The sequence below is a fragment of the Platichthys flesus genome, chromosome 11 (assembly GCF_949316205.1).
Source record: "Platichthys flesus chromosome 11, fPlaFle2.1, whole genome shotgun sequence".
Classification (NCBI taxonomy): domain Eukaryota; kingdom Metazoa; phylum Chordata; class Actinopteri; order Pleuronectiformes; family Pleuronectidae; genus Platichthys; species Platichthys flesus.
In genome coordinates, this window is record NC_084955.1 from 2,421,336 (window position 1) to 2,442,072 (window position 20,737).

The 20,737-nt window shown below is 42.0% G+C and overlaps 2 protein-coding genes across 2 annotated transcripts in view; both read right to left on the reverse strand.

Annotated features, from left to right (window-relative positions):
- rims2a (regulating synaptic membrane exocytosis 2a) overlaps positions 1-7,998 on the reverse strand; it is an 87,823-nt gene extending 79,825 nt beyond the window's left edge. The window contains exon 1 of the mRNA XM_062398913.1: positions 7,875-7,998. The gene's annotated coding sequence lies outside the window, so the exon portion shown is untranslated. The remainder of the gene's footprint in view (positions 1-7,874) is intronic.
- LOC133964691 (regulating synaptic membrane exocytosis protein 2-like) overlaps positions 1-20,737 on the reverse strand; it is a 57,877-nt gene that overhangs the window by 13,055 nt on the left and 24,085 nt on the right. Inside the window, exons 2-3 of the mRNA XM_062398916.1 lie at positions 20,511-20,721; positions 7,875-8,167 (exon numbers count right to left, since the gene is read on the reverse strand). Of these exons, the coding sequence (XP_062254900.1) occupies positions 7,875-8,167; positions 20,511-20,721 (504 nt within the window). The remainder of the gene's footprint in view (positions 1-7,874; positions 8,168-20,510; positions 20,722-20,737) is intronic.

Below are 20,737 nucleotides of genomic sequence, written 5' to 3' on the forward strand. Positions count from 1 at the left end.
CAAGAGGTTGCGAGAATAGAATTCCAAAAAGGAAAGTGTGAATCTTGTATCCTACATGTGTGGCATGATGTGAGCAATATATTCATTCCAAAGGAAACCCACTGCACAACTCACTTTACAGATCCACATCTACTATACGTAGATAAATCTAGTTCTGTTCTGGTCAAGAATGATACAGAAAAATGAGATGTAAAAGATACAATGCTTAAAAGTAACTCAAAGTTGGTTCTAGATTAAAGGGTCTCATGCGTCCTTGAAGAAATTCAATTAGTTAGTGTTACAACTGGAAGGTTTTGTGCTCTCTCGGAAGACTACAGGCCGGGAAGTGGTTGCGTTTGTGACATAAAATGTAAAAACAGTGAGATGATTAGGATGATAGTTCAACTGCATGAGAGATTTTCAATAAAGTCGGGCATATGTTAGATCATTCAAATAATGGATGCTTTTAATTATCAGAAACTCTAAATACATAAACTGTAAACTCTATATAAATCACCAAATTCAACAAGCCTGTAGGGCTGAAGTTTAACATTTCAAGGCAGAGAAATTACATAGTGAGAAAAACAACCTTGAGTAGTGTTTGAGATTCAAATCTACAATATGGAATTTTAGAAGTTACTTGCCCCACCCTGTCTGTTAATCTCAATAAATGCCATGTTGTTAAGAATAACATCCCCTGTTCTGTGCCTTCCTGTCTCTTTAATCGGGGCTGGCTTACATCAGGATTAACTTGAATGCTAGATCAACATTTCTATTGATAACACATTACACCTCATCACTATGGCAACCGCATCGTTTGAGGGGCCAAGCAAAGACATTGGGATTGCTGAAAGAGGAGAGAACCTGGGGGGGGGTTCCACTTCATAGGAAGCGTCAGTACAGAAGTGACGGTGGGGGAAACCAGTTGGTTGTCCTCCTATCCTTACTGCACATAAAATGAGGTAGTGCATAGCTGCAGATATGCTGTCACTGCATGAGGACAATATGTGAGACAGTGGGATGTAAACAGCTGTGAGTGTGAAGATGACTCACTAAACCAAAGATTGTGCAGCCCATATGGAATCATTAAATGGCAGCAATATAAGTTGTATTCAATATGCTGGGTTCGGAAAATGATGCTGCTTCTAATACATTGAATAAATGCCGAAAATTAAATGCAGTTTTTCATATTTCACATATACATGTGCTGTACAAAATGGTTAAGTGGGAAAAGACTATAGGATGTATACTACAGACTCATTAAGGTCCCTTTGATTGCTCAATACAGTCATCTGACAACAGACACACTTTGGACTCATGACAGGGAACCAAACTCAAAGGTCTACTTCAAGGGGAATGTAATAGGTGGTGTGTGTCTGTGTGTGTGTGTGTGTTTGTGTGTGTGTGTGTGTGTGTGTGTGCTTGTGTGTCAGTATGTGTGTTTGTGTGTGTGCTTGGGGAAGGCGGGGTGAGTATGGATGTGGTTTAAATGTAGTGACCACTCAATTCAAAACCATTCAGGCCTTCTAAGAACAGATCTCCACACCCCATTAGGACCTCTGCTGACGCACACATGCATAATACATGGAGGATGGATCTAAAAGCATACAGAACATTAGCCGACCTGGCCAGAAAGAGAAAGGGAAACAAACTAACACACAAACAACCCTGATCGAGCGGAGGGCCAAGCTGGCTAACCACTGATAACACTGCACACACTGCTGGTTTGCAGAGTTGTGTTATTGTTGTGTACCTGTGAGCTACATGATTTTAACAGACCCAGAAATAAGTTGAAAAAGAGGCTGATACTAAAACATTACTAAAACTGAAGAGACTTACATGGCGACTTTCTACCATTTATTTGTACCAATAAGCCATCAGCAAGTGTGATAGTTAGAATGATAATGACAAAACTAGCCTTGTCGTCAGCTACCATTCAGGGACGGTTGCTTATACCCAAGGAAGAGGAAAAGAAGGGTTGTGATGGAAAATAAGTTCAATTTAATCAGTCAGATGTGATGATTGTTGGATCACAGTTTCCAGGCGCAGAGCCCCCTATTCAGCTCTTCCAATGGCTGAGTGTTCTGGCCATGTAATGTAAGGTGGCAGAGAGCCCAGCAATGCTGTAAATTTGTTCTGATGGTAGGGTGGGGGACAAGAGGGAAAGACTTGCGGTCTCCGGAGACACAGTGCATAGTGTGGAGATACAGAGCCAGCATTTAGACCAACCCGGTCTCTGAGCCCTGCAGCTGCAGGAAGATAAGTCTGTTTGCAAGTTTGAAGCCCCTCTGCAGTGTGCATAATGTGACTAACAGTCATGCCTCACCAGATGACCAGGGGCCTCTCCATGGGGGAACAGAGCATTTAGCAGAGTAATCATAATATGCTCCAATGCATCTAGGTGAGATCCAACTTCTCTCTAAACACACCACTTCTTTACCAGAAGATACAGTATGAGCCTGTATGTTGCAGTAACATGGTAGCTAAATGCTTTTTCAACTAATGAAAATTATTCTTTCTCTATGGATCTAAATGTAAATATGTCTTAATTCAGTGGCAGTGTGTATGTTAAAATGTTCATGGGGGGGGGGGGGGGGACTCCATTTTATCAGGTCACTCATACTTGCTCTGATATGTAGACCTTTACTTTCTCTTGCTCTGTGTTTGAGTGTGTGGGCCGCCTGGATGTGCGTGGGTGTGATGCAGGTGGGTCTTTTCCACTCACAGCCAGCCCACGGACCCTTTATAAAACGTGCATTTACCCTCCTCACCTTCTCCTGATCGCCTCTCAGCCAAAACAGCAGCAGTGGCCGAGGCAGTACAGCACACATGCTGCAGCATACTGGCTAGGGCGTACGCGCACGCGCATCTGTGCATACACGACTGCACGCACAGCACAGTCACACCTCGGAATGGTCACAGTCTACCGAACCTGTTCATTTTTGGCTACCCCCCCCCCCAGAGACGTTCTAACCCAGCACGCAGCAGCATCACTGACACGGCCCCACCATCATCCAGCCAGGAAATATCTGCAGCAGCAGCAGGCTCTACTGTGGGTTGTTATTACGCAGGCTGGCTGCCGATCGATGAACGCAACACCTCCCCTCCACACACATCCCCCAATACTCGTTTGACATACCAAACGGGGAAGCCCTTCCTCATAAATCAGGGTTTCTTTACGAAGGAATCACTCACCCGATGTTGCTCAACGCCTGCTCGAACAGCTCCGTCTGCAGGATGTTCTGAGGCGCAGAGAAAGCCCCGTTGAAATGTGATAAAACCGAGCTACAGAACTGACGCAATGTCTCAAACTGCATTTTCTCCGTCCGTTCTCTTTTATCCTCAGTAAATGATCACCCCTACTCCTTTCACCAACAACACATCCCTGCGCTCTCCCCGGACGCCCCCCTCCACACATAGGCTACACCTCCTCAGTATTTGGTTGTGATTATCTCCCGGGGCGCATTAGACGCAGAAAAGGCGCCGATCAAGTTCCGTGTTTCTCCTGCCGCTCCTGGTAAAAAGTGTCCTCACATGAGACGCATTCCGGGCAGGATCCTTCGGTCATTTTGCTCCGGAGCTGAAGCAACAGAAAGGGGAGGTAGTGCCGTGCTTTCTCTTCCACGCACTGTAGCAACAATCTGGTCCCGATGTGCGGGAAGAGGAAGAGGAGCAGCCGGAGGAGAGAGGAGGCGGCGGAGCATCCTACACAGCGGCCAACAGCAGCAGCACCATCGCTTACCGGCGCATCAGCTGCTGCCTCACATTCAACTCATATTTCCAGTCGCATATGAGGAGGACACACTCGCGCTACCACACACACACATGCACACACACTATGGGGCTGATATGCATTCGTGCGCACTCTTTGCCATATCTCTCCATCTTCTATCATGCACTATGTGGAAGGAGCAAAGCAGCAGATAGAGCACAATACAATAAAACGGGGTGAGAGAGAGAGAGTGAGAGAGAGAGTGAGAGTGAGAGAGAGAGAGAGAGAGAGAGAGAGAGAGAGAGAGAGAGAGAGAGAGAGAGAGAGGGGCGATGCTGTCGTCAGGCTTTTCTTTCCTTATATCCCATATCTGTGTTTAGAGCTTCCGCTCCTCATCAGTAATAAAGGCGGAAGGAGGACAGTCCTGATCCTGTACCTCTGACAAAATATGTCTGTCAGGAGAGGGAACACATAAAAAGGGCAGGGGATCTCCCGAGGGATTACTTGTTTATTTAATTAAATGATTTTTTCCCATCGTATTAAGTTAGAGCTTCTGCATGTAACTGCAATCAGCTGGAGACCACACAGAGAGGAACCAAACGATTCCTGAAGCTGAAACTAAGCTATTGATGTTATTTAACATTTTACAGGATAATTAGAGTCAATGTGCGAGCATGTGATCATTATGAACCTTTCTGAGGGCTTTCTAAGGCAGAGCATGAGGCTTGAGCAAGATGACCTGTGAGTCTTTTAAAGCTATATCGTTTCACTTTTTGTTTAGAATGAGGACTCTACAAACAAGAATATTATTCATATTTTGTATAGTTTTTTTACCAATTCTTGCAGCTTAAAGGGATAGTTCATTCACTATAAACTCACCACTAATGTCGATGGAGGGCTGGGGGAAGTCTCACTTTTGAAGTTTCAGGGGTAAACAGTGCTTCAGCCAAATCTAGTACAATTGAAGTAAATGGTGAGCACTTCTTCAAAATTAAAAAAAAACTGGGATAAAAAATCCCTCCATACTGCTCCTGCAGTGTCATGTCTGAAAGCCCCGACATTCAACTCCAAATGGCGTCATTTACACCATGTTTTGAGCCTTAACATCCGTTGTTATCCTCCACATTACTGCAGAACCAGCTATTGGGGGTTCTCGCAAGAAATGCAGAATTTTCAAGTTTGGGTGGACTATCCCTTTAAAGCATTGCTGTTATGTGCCTGATACATTGCTATAACACAGGAATTTCCAAGTTTCTGGGATGACCCCCATCCATTCATCCATCCATCCATCCATCCATCCATCCATCCATCCATCCATCTATCTATCAATCTATCTTTCATCCATCCATCCAGCCATCTTTTTAGCATTTAGTACAATAATGCAGTCTTGTAATAGGCTTGATGTAAGACCACTACATAGGTTGTATATAGAGCAATGATTGATTTGTGATGACGTTAACATTGTGATGCTAAATTGCTATCATGACATGATAGCTAGTACTTGCAGGTTAAATCAGTAAATTTAACATCAGCAACTACAACCAAACTTATGAAGTTATTCATGTAAGTTGGAATTGTTTGTAGGTTGTGTCACCTGATTAGCTACAATACGTTACACAGCAGGAAAAGGCCCTCTTATTCAAATGACTTGTCACAGTACAACAAGCCTTTTAACATTATCGATGTCCCAGTGAGGCAGCACACACAAGACCCGGAACCTGAACCTGTAGCAGCTGAATGGAACTCTGCCATCATTCATTCTATTATTAACACTTGATGCTAAAAGGTCTTGTTGAAAACAAACTATTTCTGAGACCCGAGGAGTTCATACACTAAAACACTAATTTAAGATAATTCAGCCACATGGTATTAAACTCAAAGCATCCAATAGATCTTGCACTGTTGTTATACATGCAGTTTTATATAGCAAGCGAGATTTCAGGTATATTAAATTGAGTTAAATTGAAGATTCTTGAAAAAACACTGACAAATCAGATTACTTGATGATGGACTGTGCCGTTGTTAAACTCCTTCCTGTATGTGCTCTGCTTCCTCTTTCATTTGTCTTAATATTTTTCTTGCGTGGCTGAATGTGTTAAAAGATGCAGAATCTGAAGAAATTCCACCAGTGAATATGTTCCAGTCCCACTGTAAGTGTTGTTTTATCAGCCTCACCCAACACTGCAGCTGTCCCAGCGTGTCTGTGTGTTCATTCAAATGACACCTCTGAGACCAAGATAAATTAGAAACCTTCCTAAGTTATTTCTCCTTATAAATACACTGTCAGCTTTTTTTGCCTCCTTTCTTGGGCAGAACACATCCAGGAGTTAATTTAAACATTCTTTAAGATGAATGAAAGTGGGTTTTGGTGCTTATGCAGTGGGAGTGCTATTTATGGACTTGCAGCGATCCATCATCAGCATTATCCCATGAATTCTCAGACAGCCAGTTTCCTGTTGTGTCTCTGCAATGTGGGCAATACCAAAGCAATAATCCCTCATACCATATCCAGTTCTCTAGCCATGCCATCAATAAAAATACAGAAAGAGCGTGGACGAATGGACCGACTCACTGTCTGCCTGACTGACTGAATGATTGCATGGTGCAGTCTATAACCTGTAGTCAGTCCGATCATCAATTTGAAAAAGCACCTTAAAAACCAAACCTTTTAAAGAGAAGATGGTTACTGTATTGTTGTTGCATTGAGACAAAATGTCCCTATATACTGCAGCTTTTATTACACTATGAAGTTATAGATGATGCTTTGCTCTTTGCTGTGCTACTTCAGGGTTTGTATTCAGAATATAAAGACATTTGATGGAAGATTTAGCCAGGAATACACATTAACTCAGTCAGGGGGGAAATGTGTCTATTTTGTTGTTATAGCAATGCTCCTGAGTGTGTGTGTGTGTGTGTGTGTGTGTGTCACCGTTGCACATAGCTTACAATGTGAAAGTACTGTGAATATATGTACACTTACATCAAACACTCTGTGCTGGTTAATGGAAGGCAGTGATGCTGGATCCATCAAAACATTGATTTGTTGCAAAATATCAGGCAATTGATGACAACATTGGTTTTCTACAAGAGCGCTCCCATTTATAAAGGTGCAAGAGCATTTAAAAATATTACAAAGTAATTGGAAGGTTGCAATGGCAGACACAGGATACACACAACTAATATGTTTCATCAAACACACTGTGGGAACAGCACCCCTGCGCTAGACTATGGGGTATGTATATATATATAGTTATGAGTATATGTCCACATTCTAAGGTTAAAAATACGTAAGAGCAAACAAGGACATGAGAGAAGGATTTTTTTTTTTCATCTGCCTGCTACCTATCTCTCTGCTATGAAGATACATTATAGTGTATAGATTCTGACGATAAGCTACTCTTCTTTCCTTCGAGAGAAAAAAAAGAGGAAGGCGCCCCCATGGTCATGGACATGAAAGCAACCACCTTACTTGATATGAGTACCGAGAAATAAGCAACCAGATATCGGACAGCATGTCCCCTGTTTGTCAGCATCAGAGCAGGTATTTAGCGCATATGATAAAGGGGACACAATGTACCAAATCATAATTAGACCTGCTCTACGTTTTCTATTCCTATAACATCTTCATTTTAAGCATTGTCTGAACTGGTGATGTCTGAACTGGTGTACAAACATTTATCATGACAAAACAGTTTCCCTCAAAGAAAGCCATGGTATAAATTCGTACAAGCACCCTTCACCTGCCAGCTAAGTCTGTCTTGAAACCATCTGTGTTCCGATGTGCCAGTGTGCTGTATGTGTGTGAAGAGGAGAGAGACGGTGAGTGGGTGGATGACTGTTGTAGAATTGCTGAGTTAGTGCCAGATACGGTATCTGTGTCTCTGTCTCATTTATAGGCCTCATGGGCTCCATGTACAAGCAGTTTTATATGGGACCTTGACTGGCTTATAGGAGACACTGCTTTTATGCCTGGCTTGATTCACTGTCCTGCACTGGCTAAGTACAACCGTCACATACAGTTCTGAGACAAAAAGATCTCTACGAACCTATGGTTAAGAGGCATCATACGCAAGTTCTTTACTTCTGCACTGCTTTATTCCCTGATCAAATAGAATCTGTCTTAAAAATGTCTTAACAGAATAACAAAAACAACCTATATGGAGGATGTGTTTTTTCAACTTACCTTTCTATGGGTTCGTCGCCTGGTCCCGAGTACCTCAGCCCTGCACCGTTGTCAAGGGACCCCTGTCTGGGCAGGAGCCCACCACGTGCTCTGCTTCTGTCTGACGCTGGTTTCAAGTCCCCTGGGGCTCCCTGGTAGGGGTACAGGGACGGGTCCTGCAGTTTGGCCTTCTTCCCCTGTGGCCCGCCCTCAAACACACCCCGCACCTGACCGGCTTCCGAGCTGTAGAACCACGCCCCCGACTTGGTGAGGATTTCTTGTTGTTTTCGGCACAAGTTGCATACCCACATAACCTGCGGTTAAAAGAATGGGGGACATTAATGATTTGCAATGGTGATAAAGGTCGTCCTATAGAGCCTATTATGAGCTGTAATGGAATGACTTGGGTGTTTTGTGTTATGTAAATCATAAATCATAAAACATAACCCTGAGGTGTATTGCTGTTGCTGGGTGAAACTCTTTCTAAATCCAAGATCCAATATTCAAGTGTTAAACTGGTTTTCAAAAGCTTTTATATCGAGTAAAGAAGTTTCACCCCACAGTTACAATATTCATAAACAATATTGACAATTCATGTTGATGAGTTGAATGATGAAAAAATTTACACATGCAGCAGCCTTTTATATCATTGAAGGTAAAGTTATATGGGCTCAGTTCATCAGCTTTATTATTGCTGTTATATGTTTTGAGTTTGTGGGTCCTCTGTAGATCTATAAGTTCAGATTGAACATGCAAAGGTTTCCATCTTGCACATGAGAAGCTAATTTTATCTTATTTATGAGGCAGAAAATCACTATTAAACTATTATTTCTGGTTGGCAAACTGCAACAATACAGAGCCCATGTGACTGATTGCAGAGGTTAGTCCTATCGCCTGTGGTACATTATGTAGAGGTCATGCAATTCCAGTAGGTGCTCTTTGGTTTGATGAATGGATAAGCAACATTTCCCCCCTGTTGTTTTTGGCAGTAAGGACTGGAGGGATGGAGACTTTTACTGCTCTGTGCTGTCGTGCTTTTATCTCCTCCACACTGCAGGTCCAGCAGCTAGCTCACCACATTGGTCTGATTAATCCAGGGGCAGACAGCAGCCCTGATCACCGTACACACACACACACACACACACACACACACACACACACACACACACACACACACACACACACACACACACACACACACACATACACAAACACACACACACACACACACACACACATACACACACACACAAACAGACACATGCAGCGTGGTGATGCTCAGCCTTCTGTCAAACCCGAAGACCTTTGTGACCCTCGTGTGTGCTCCAGGTGACCACACCTGCCTCACAAGCAACTGAAACTGATGTCTAAGTGTTTCTGAGAACTCTTAGAACTTGCCAAATGATTGACAGGCCAGACAGCCAGTAAGGCTGCCAAGAGCTGCTGCAACCCCACCCCCCACTACATTCCCCTTTATAGTCCCAGTGCTGAGTCAGTGCATTACCGTTATTAGTGTGAGCGGGCCCTCAATGCTGCCTCACCCACCCTTAGTGGGTGTGTAGCTCACCATTTTTATCAGCCTTAAATCAAATAAAAATTGACTGATTTGTTATGTCTAGATCTAGATCAGGTGTGTCCAAACTACGGCCCTCGTGCCATCTTCGGCCCGCCATCCATTTTAAATTGGCCCGCCTCAAAAAAAATAAAAATAATTGTTAGTTACATTTTTTTTTAAACTAACAATTTAGTAGCACTTAAACGGCACTTATTTATAGCACATGTAGTTTTACTCTATTTTTGAAGAAATTGTACTTTCTTGATTCTTGTTCTGGGTTTGAACCCTTGGTTACCCTTGAATGCAATGATTGTAAATCGCTTTGGATAAAAGCGTCAGCTAAGTGAATTGTAATGTAATGGACTATGGCCCACTGTATTGTACTTCTCAGTTTAGACACTAGGTGGCGGCCACCTCACCCCTGTCCTGCCAGCTGTCACTCAGAACTGAGAGGGATTTCATAAACCTGTGTTCAATTACACCCTCGTCATGATGCTCCAAGCAGACAGCTGCATACATCTACACATTCTAGCAGTGTGAGAGAGCAGCAACAAGTACAGCGTGGCTGTTAGTCAGGTGTTAACATCCAGCAGTATAATACCTCTCTCCTTGTGTCTATGTGAGGGACTGGGAAAATAAAACTGGCATTTGAAATCAGCAATTCATTTGCAGAAAGTCACAATGGAAGCACAAAGATACCATTCACAACTTCTAACCATCATTTGAAATCATGGGAAATAAATGTAAACCAGCATTGGATGTTCCCAAGAAACTGCCATTTACCATCTTCTCTGCTTAGTGCTGCAGGAATCTCGAGGTATTACCTCTCCAGGATGCAGCATTACTGAGCAAGCAGAAACTGTATAAAATCACCTGGGTACAAGAAGAAGCTGCTATACAGCAATAAGGAACTTTCTAATATTTCAAATGTAGAGCAAACAAGCTTCAGGCTCATCACAGGCATCATGTACTGGACGGTGTGATATTGACATAGGAGGCATTTATGACCAGCTATCAATATTACGGATGGGCTGTAAGTGTGCCGACACACAGTAGAAGCAAGGAGGCTGCAAATTGTGCTTTATGCATCCCAGAGGAGCGAAGCGAGTGAGGCCATGACTGCCTCTTTATCTGGGGTCAAGCTCAGAGCTCTGTAGTGAACCATGACTCATCAGCTAAGACCCCGGAGCCACCAAGGCCAGTTGTCCAGCTAATAATCACACATCACTTCCTGCACCTGGATGTTACACACATCTAGATATTCATATGTGTGTTGGTGGCTGGGAACATACATGCAACTTGAAACTTGAAAATAACTGAGAGTTTTGTTGTCTGCAAAACATAGAGTCAGTTGCTGTGTACCTCTATTGTCTGCCAATAATAATCAACCACCCTCTCAGTCCTCATCTTTTTCTCATCGTTGAATATCTAATAGCATATTAGTATTCCCAAAAATAACAGGCCAAGAAAAATGTGCATTGGGTCCAGGAAATGTTAGGCAAGCTGAGCCTCAGATATCAATACTTGGATTTGGATTTGCACTTTGGAATCAAGAATGAAAATAGTTGTATATTAGGCAGGAAGAGCAATAGTAAGGAAAATGTCACTGCTGGGCTGAATCCTCATACACTATGTCCAAAACATTACATGAAAGCACTCTGCTTTTAAACTGATGACAGTGCACTCTTGAGATGATTCAAAGATTTTAAAGGAAAGGAACAAAAAAGCAATATGTGGAAAATAAGCTCTATAAGGTTCTTTGTTGAAAATGTAGCTCATGATAAGTGCAGAAAATTGAATCGAACCAGATTTAGGTTGAAATCTGATTTAGCTTCATATGATGCTATTTTGAATTAGCCTTTTTCAATCTCTTAGATCTTGGTAATTTAAGATCTTGCTTTATCCCAGAACAAAATATGGGACAATAACAGAAATTCATACATTCAACAAATTTCTTGCACTTTTTTCTATATTTAGTCCCACTGCAGAGACATCACACAGCATGAGGCTGCTAACCTTCCAGTCCATAGGGGAGCAGTCCAGTGACAGTGTTACAGTGCCTTGCATAAGTATTCACCCTCCTTGGACTTTTCCCCATTACGTGCTGTTACTAACTGGAATTCAAATAGACTTAAATAAAGTTTTTCCCATTTGATCAACACAACATGCATAGTACTTTGTAGGTGCAAAATATATTTTATTGTGACACAAACAATAATGAGAACAAAAAGTTGTCGTCTGTTAGGTGCATAAGTATTCACCCCCCTGACTCAATACTTGGTAGAACCCCCTTTCGCTGCAATTACAGCTGCAAGTCTTTTGGTGTATGTCTCTACCAGCTTTGCACATCTAGAGATGGAAATGTTTTTTTGGCAAAAAAGCTGAAGCTCAGTCAGATTGGATGGCGACTGTCTGTGAACCTACATTTTCAAGTCTTGCCATAGATTCTCAATTGGATTTAGGTCTGTGCCTTGGCTGGACCATTTTAAGACATGAACAAGCTTTGATCCAAACCATTCCTTTGTAGCTCTGGCTGTATGTTTAGGGTCATTGTCCTGCTGGAAGAGGAACCTCCGTCCCAGTCTCAAATCTTTTGCAGACTGCATCAGATTTTCTTCAAGGATTTCCCTGTATTTAGCTCCATCCATCTTACCCTCAGTTCTGACCAGTTTGCCTGTAGCTGTTGAAGAGAAGCATCCCCACAGCATAATGCTACCACCACCATGTTTCACTGTTTGGATGGTGTGCTCAGGGCGATGGGCAGTGTTGGGATTCTGCCACACATAGCGTTTTGCATTGAGGCCAAAAAGTTCAATTTTGGTCTCATCTGACCAGAGCACCTTCTTCCACAAGCTGGCTGTGACTCCCACGTGGCAAACTCCAAATGGGATTTATTATGGTTCCCTTTCAACAACGGCTTTCTTCTTGCCACCCTCCTTCCATAAAGGCCAGATTTGTGGAGTAGACTACTAATAGTTGTCCTGTGGACAGATTCTCCCACCTCAGCTGTGGATCTCTGATGCTCCTCCAAAGTAACAATGAGCCTCTTGGTTGCTCCTCTGATAAATGTTCTCCTTGTCCGGCTTTTCAGGTTGGGTGGACGGCCTTGTCTTGGTAGGTTTGCGGTTGTGCCATATTCTTTCCATTTTCTGATGATGGATTTTATGGTGCTCCGTGAGATGTTCAAAGCTCTGGATATTTTTTTATAACCTAACCCTGCTTCATACTTCTCCACAACTTTATCCCTGACCTGTTTGGTGAGCTCCTTGATCTTCATGATGCTGTTTGTTCAGAAATGATCTCTAACAAACTCTGAGTCCTTCACAGAACAGGTGTATTTATACTGAGTGAATTGCCTTCACATTGACATGTGGACCCTATTTACTAAGTATGTGACTTGCAAATGTGACTTGTGAAGGCAATTGGTCACACCAGATTGTTTTTAGGGGTTTCACAGTAAAGGGGGTGAATACATATGCACTCAACACTTTTCAGATTTTTATTTGTAAATAATTTTGAAATACATTTAATATTTTCCCCCACTTCCAAATGATGGACTATTTTGTTTTGGTCCATTACATAAAATCACAATGGAATAAATGTTAATCTGTGGTTATACCATGACAAAATGTAGAAAAGTACAAGGGGGGTGAATGCTTATGCAAGGCACTGTAGCTCAACCCACACTGACAGTAATCCTGAATGCCCCTATTCGCTCAAAGATATCATCTCTACAACAGACACATGTATGCAACGTGACAAACACACAGGTCAGGTAGCTGTATCTGCCAGAGGTTTGTTCACTTTCACTGCGGCCACTCTGCCTAGGGCTCTCCGAATATACCCACACAAACACACTCGCCCATCCCTTTGGCTAAATTCTTCACAGCTGAGTGCAGGAAGGGGATGGGGGTTGAGGGTTGAGGGCTGCGGCCTCGGGCAGGGCCACTTCTCCCTGTGTTTGCACATATTATAGTCATTGAACCAGCAGCTAAAAATAGAAAGCTAAAAACCTCTCTCTATCACACTCTGCAAACACCAGGAAGATATATACTCCATTAAATGTGATATATGTTGTTTACTGAGGCACTGAATAAAAGAAACAAACACCCAGTACAATGAGATCAATAAATAATTCCATTTTAAATACTTTCTCTTCAGACTGAGGTTGTTTTTATTGATATCGGAAAATCTTCCAAAAAGGTGTGTGTGCTTATGAGAGTGAAAATTAATAAAAGTAATTCACTGGCCAAGGATGTTCCAGAGGGACTGGTAAACATGTATCTATGCAAAATTATATGGGCCAAATAGCCTCTCACATAAATATTTTGAAAAACACATTTTAGTGGTGAACAGTATATATAGAATATACTACTGATAATATATATATATATATATATATATATATATATATATCTACAGTATGCTGTCTTCAGCAATGCACTTTACGTGTCTCTTTTTGTCTGCTACATTCAAATTTTGTAGCAGATACAGTACACTCCTGGAGGAGTCTTACACATCCATAAACAAACGGGCTGGATTTTCAGGGAGTGAGAAAGAACACTGAGCTCTCTCTTGTGGCCATTAAACTACACTGCAACATTACTTGACAGAGCCTCCACAGTGAATCAGCAGTATGTCCTTCCAGGCCAGCTCAAATGTTATTTTTATATTCATAACAGTACATTTCATATAATTGCTAAATTACCTGTCTTCATTTCACAGGAAGCTCTTTAAAATGTTATTAATTGTCATTGTTGCCGCTTTAATTTCATTTAAGCACATCCTGGTTGACCATCGCACTAAGTTGCAACCTATGTAACCATGACCTTCATGCTTTGCTTCTGTCAGGGAAACACATTTCATCAAATTTTTTCTCTCTCCCTGCCTTCTATCAGCTCTCTAATAAAGGCAAAAGGGCTGAAGTAAAACCAAGAGATGGCTCATGCTGCAATATTGGTGTGGTGGTAAATGAACTGTCATAGGTATCATATTGCCTTGGTTTTTCTCTCCTTCACCTGCATGAAGTGAACTGGACCACTCATTAATGACTCATTGTTCGAGGTAGTGGAGTGTTCCTCGGAACATCCTGGACCGAGTCCAGATTAACCTCTCAGGTATCAATAAAGACACTTTCTAATAAACTCCAGCGCTGTTTTTTGTCACAGTTTAAGAGCAACACAGTGTGGCAGGTGGTTTTCAATAATGCACATTACAATGCACATGCAGGTCATTGAATTAAGTATAGTATATTTAGACGAGGTGAAACTCTGGATATTGAATTACCAGACAAGCTGCATGTCCTTGCATAGGTTTTTTAAACCAGGTTTTCTACATCATAGTTGCATAATTATAACAAAATGAATAATAATCTGGATAGATTCAACGGCAGCTGTCTATAGGATGAGGACTTGAGGCAGTTACCCAGGATAAAAAGTTTACAGGGCATTTTTGGTGAGACTCATTAAGTGGCCAATGAGAATGAAAGGGGAGGCCTACATTCACATGCTCCAACACTGGCTGCACGTGGTGAATTACATTTTAATGAGCTTCTAATTTTAGAGTGCGCGCCAGAAATAATAATAGACTTGATGAATATTGATGTTCCTTGTTTGAAGTCCAGGGACAAAGGAAGAGGAGGGAAATACTGTGGAGATCCAAAATGTGGTAAGGCACGAAGACGTCTGACGTCTGTCAGAACCACATCTCCGGCTCAACCTCACTCAGAACTCAATTTTTAGCGCACACACGAGTCTCGCTCACTGGTATCATTTTGGAAAGGAAAAAAATAATTGTCACTAGAATACCGCATTGGAAACATTGCAACGATGGAAATATTCCTCTAAGGGACATATTCTCTGAGAGAATAACAGCAGAAGCAATAGCAACCCTCCTGCTGAAATGGTCCCATTTCTGACAAACACAGTGACCAATGGGGGAAAACGCGATGCAGTCACAGCCTCGTGTTCACTCGGCTTACCCATGGTGCCTCTGAGGGAAAACCGTGTGTGTGCGCGGAGAGATCAGCCTCAATAAGTCCTGTTAAATGTGGAGAAGAGTTCCCGCAGCTCCACAATACCAAGGGTCCGCTCCGACCTTCAGCACCGCGGACAGCTCCGAGTCCCGACAACGGGTGGGCAGCTGTAAAACACCGTGAAGGTTACACCGGGCACTCCACTGACCACATCCGATCCACAACCAGCAAAAACGTCTGTCTTCTGTCGTCACCGCGATTATAATATCCAGACCTCAATGCTTTCAAAAAGGCTGATTCCAAAATTAGACAGATTCCAGTCTTAAATCGTCACAACGGAGCCATCGAACCGTGCAAGCAATCCCAGGCTCAATGTCAGCAGGGCTACGGAGAGACAACATGTGAGCCGAGCGATAACGCGTCAAATCACCGCTCCATTAGTTCGTCTGTAACACGGAGTCAGATCTGTGGCGGAGTTGATGGGAGCTCATTACAGATGCGGCGCGTCCCAGCTCTGCTCCGCCGTCCAATGGTTAGAGGGAGGGGGAAAAGACACTGAAAGGCACAGCTTCTCCTGCATACGCGTCAACAAGCGCACTTTGTCATTCCGACTAACTCTGAGCTGTATAAATACACAGGACACAGGTGCTGCCATCGTCGCCATCATCGTGGAAGTAAGACATTTCTCTTCATGATGTCAGACAGGATCACGAGATCGTGGGGCCAAGCAGCATTCACAACTCGTGGACGAGACTGTGCAAGAAACTATAGCTGCTTTTACGTGTTGTGGGAATCGTGTCCGGAGATATGACCACTTGAGTTCTTTACATGTTATGAGGTGCGTGCAATGCAGTCACGACAATAGAGAGTCAAACAATCAACATATCAATTGAATTTATTTGAGATGAGAATGTTTTGTTTTTTTCCAAAGGAACCAAGCTCCAGAATTATCTGTTACCATCATAACTAAGTAAGAGCAGTAACAAAAAATATGTAATTTGTTACAGTTTATTCCTTTGCCCAGTTGATGCCTATTGAAATAAGTTTACCAATCACTGGACAAAATGTATTAGTTACTGACCTGTGAGTTACATTTATTTATCTGCATCAATTCTTTGTATTAGTGCACATTGTATACACATTATTTGAGTTTTGCTGAGCCTGCGACACAGTCTGGGACAAGTTGTTCCCATTATAACTACTGTATGAGGAAGTCAGTGGCACTGTGAAACACAGGTGACATACTTTGATAGGCCAATATATTAAACTATAGACAGTCTTCAAATTAAACACTAAGTCAGTAATATTGGCAGTGAAGTAACATGCCTACTTAAATTCACTAAGCGTAATTACATTACTTAAATTGAACAAGGAAAAATCCCATTATAGATAGTACTAAATGCAAAGGCATTACAGCACCACCAAAACTAATGATAAGTAACCCATCTTCTAATACTGTAAGACAGGCTTGCAGGAAAATAATAATGTAGAACTATATCTTTAAAACGTCCTTGAAAAGCCAATCTGAAAAAGTCAAATACTGCTGAGGAAAATGTAGGCAAAGCCAGATGTTTTCAAGCTCAGCAACGCAGATATAAAATGCTGACTGCCACTGCTTCCAGCACTCTCAGGAGCCAGAAATTAATTCGGTCCACAATTTGTCTGCACTTCCAACACATTATAACACATTTAATCATATTATAGGCATCTGGATTTAATAGTGTCTTCAGTACATGACTACAAATATATCTATAAATATATATATAATTTTCAACACACTGTCCAACAGTATCTTCCAATGATGCTAAGAATTTCTGTGGTGCTGTTAAGGGAGCACAAATATACAGCAACAACACACTACCACACTGTTGAAAATTGAAAGCAGTCCTGACAAAACAAGGCAGTCCTTCACATTCTGGTTTATAGCGGACATGTTGGGGGGCCAAGAACGTGGAACGTCTTCAGGAATTGCTTTAATCACAAATGGCTTACCCCCTGGAGACAGTCGATTACTCAGACCCTTTTGAAGCCACATCAGAGGAAATGGTGGGCAGCTCCACCGCTACAAGTGGGGATTCCAAATACTTCACATCAATGAACGTTGTTGAATCTAAATCATCAGCATTTGATATTCTCACACCCCAAAACTCAATCTGTGCTTCAAGTGTCTACAGTAGAGGTTAAGTTGGTACAATTAATCTGTAGTGATTGTTATCAATGCAGATAGTTCATCAGTGATCTATTATTCAGTTGGTTCTGAAAAGACACAATGATTAATGTGACTAGGTCATAGGTTCAGCAGCCGCTAAACAGGGGTTTTGAGCAGAGCCCTTCATCCTTCAGAGCTGATGCTCCTTTACCAGCTGTTTAACTCTTAGTCTTATAGTCACATTACAGTGTACCATTGATGAGATCCGTCCGTGACATGCAGACGTGTTAATATTCAATGGCAGAACAAGATCTCTCTCACCAGTGGTGTCACCATCTGTGAGAGAGGGAAAGAGTAGACGGATGGAAAAAGAACAGATTTCACCACCGCTACCTCTTTCACTGACACACAGGCTTTTAGACAAGCTGGTCCGACACAGTGTGGTCTGTTGTTGGTGGCAGAGGAATCAAAGCTTCTGTCCATTTGTAAATACAAGAAAGGCATAAGCAACCAGCAATCAATATCACAATACTCCTGGTGTGCTACTAAGAATAATTGCAAACTGAACTTACAACTGATGCCCTTTGCAGTCTATTGACTAAGACGCTGCAGTTTGCATAAGCGTTCACAGACAAAGAATCAACCTACATAATTCCGAAGATCTGAATAAATTCTTCACATTTGTCAGAATGCCCAGATAAACATTTAAATTATGCATTAATCTAAAACGCAGACGCCAAGATAATATTTTCAAACTATATCCCAATTCAAATTAGAACAACCAAAGTCACCTGTGGAAATCAGTTCAACAGAGAATTACTCACAGATGTAGAAGTGGATGACCTGTACTCAAGATCCTCACAGAAATAAGCGTCAAATATTTGTTGTGATCTCAACTCAGCAAAAACTAAATGCCTTCCTACACTGGTCCCTGCTAACCCCTGGTGGCTCCTTACAGCGCCTGTCAGCCCTGAGACACTTGACTCTATTACAAACACAGAACACACTGTGTCTATGACTGTGCACTCTCATGTAGCTGACTGGTCTATGAGTAGAAAATTATCCGACCTCCTTTTACACCCTTCATAACTCCTGCCTTCTCTTCTGCTCATGAACATGCTGTCGCTCTGTTCCTCTGACTGAATGTATCTATATATTAGTGTGTATATATATAAATATATACACACAAATATATAGATGTATATATATATATGATGACATAAACACTTACTCTGTTCTCCTGCTGAAGACAACTGTATAAGCAAGTTCTTGTATTTTCAACCAAAGATCAATTTCAAATATGGCAGAATTACTAGGTGTAGATATAGTGGAGTGACTTATTTCTGTCAAATGCTTCTTTGGATTGGAATCAAATGTTCACCCCCTCCTACATATCCCTCAGAGGGTTACAGCTGCATCTCACTATACACAACTCAAATGTATGTACATTTAAAAAACTATGTGTTGAATTCCTTATTTAACAACTCCATATGAACAACAGCATCCATGGTCTGCATGGACAAATTACATTGAGTGCCAGGAGGCCAAGCCAGCGCCAGGTAAATAGTTGGCATTGCCTCAGGGGCTCATCCCCCGGCCCCATCAACATCCATCACCAGCCTGCTGCCAATGGTATTACTCAACACCATCTGTAGAACACAGTAACCGATCTCCTGGCTAATAGGATACAATGGTAGCCTGTACAACTGGAGGGAGCAAAAGAACACAGGTCTATCCCAGAGCTGCTGCTCTGTTGTTTCAATGGAAACTGCAAGCATCAACCTCCATTCAAGTGGGCTATAGATGAATTAATTATTGCTTGATGTGAGCAGTATACACCTGAGACAAGTTTTTGGAAAATCTATGTAATATATGGCATACAGCTGAGGTCTAAATTGAAAACAATTATTAAGCTTAAAGGCGTACTCCACTCAATGGAGTTGGCATCTCTCACTACATTCTTGGGGGTTATAGCAAAAGATGCAGTACAATACAGGTTTCCTCCAGGTTTTATCACTTGTAATTCTAACCCTGGTTGTTATTGACACTTTGAATGTTTGAAAAGCACAATATCAAAACGTATTTTAACCCTTTGGAAAGCAGATTTGTTTTTATTGTTTTATCTATATATTTATTTTTGAATAATGTTTATTGTGTTTATTCAGTTTTTATTTCAGCACAGCATGATAGACTCACAGGCAACTTGGGCAGGACTTTTCCCTAATTTTTTCATTGTCATTGTTGGCTGCTGTATGCGTATATATACATATCATTGCATTCCATGAACAATGCTTGTGTTCAAACAGTCCCAACAAACGCAGAAAAGAATTTGCTAACCACTTTGTCCTCCTGTTGCAATTCCATGAGAGCAGGAATGCAGCAGAAAGAGAAGAGGGAGGCAGAGGGGGAGGGAAAGACAGGAACAGAGAGATTGTGAGTGGCATTAGTTGGTCCCGGTAGCATTTTCACATACTCCAACAGCAAAGGATTGGACGGCATCACATAAAAACACTCAAAGCTCATGACTCAAATTTAAGTGCTCTTATGCTAAAAGCCCTGGCTTAGTCTGAGGGGAGGATTTGACAGAGGTTAGTTAGGCACTGGAGTGCCACATTATACAAAAGCAGACACCAGGTTCCTTTGTGGGAAAAGAAAAGGAGGAACAGTTCCCTCCAGTGGTGAAATGGAACAACTGTAAATTACAGTAAACATGAAAATCTACAGTTATGAATCAAGTTATCTGAGTTAACAGAATTAGAGCGAGACATGCAGAGAGTCTCTTTATAAGCTGAAAAAAATTCATTAGTTGCCATTAAATACATTGTTGGCTTGATGCCCAGATCAAGATTTCACGGCAAGGTTTTATAACATTGGTTTGCAAATAGTAGTGTAGGGAGAAATGTGCCTGCGGGTGGGACATCTGTGTGTGTATGTGTGTTCTTATAAACGGAAAGTACCCAGCATGTGAGCCACCGTTACCTTATTTGACCGCAGAGACACCCGTCCTCCGCACCGAGCACAGAATTTCGTTTGGCAATATGAACAGAGGTGGCCACAGCCATCGGCAAACTTGGTTTTGTGGCATATCCCACAGGTTGGGGCTTCGCTCTTCTGATCCAGAGCCGGCTTAGTCTCATCTCCCATCTTCTTAACCTGGTCCTTATACGATTCAAACTGCTGGTGCAACTTCCTGTAAGAGGAAAGGA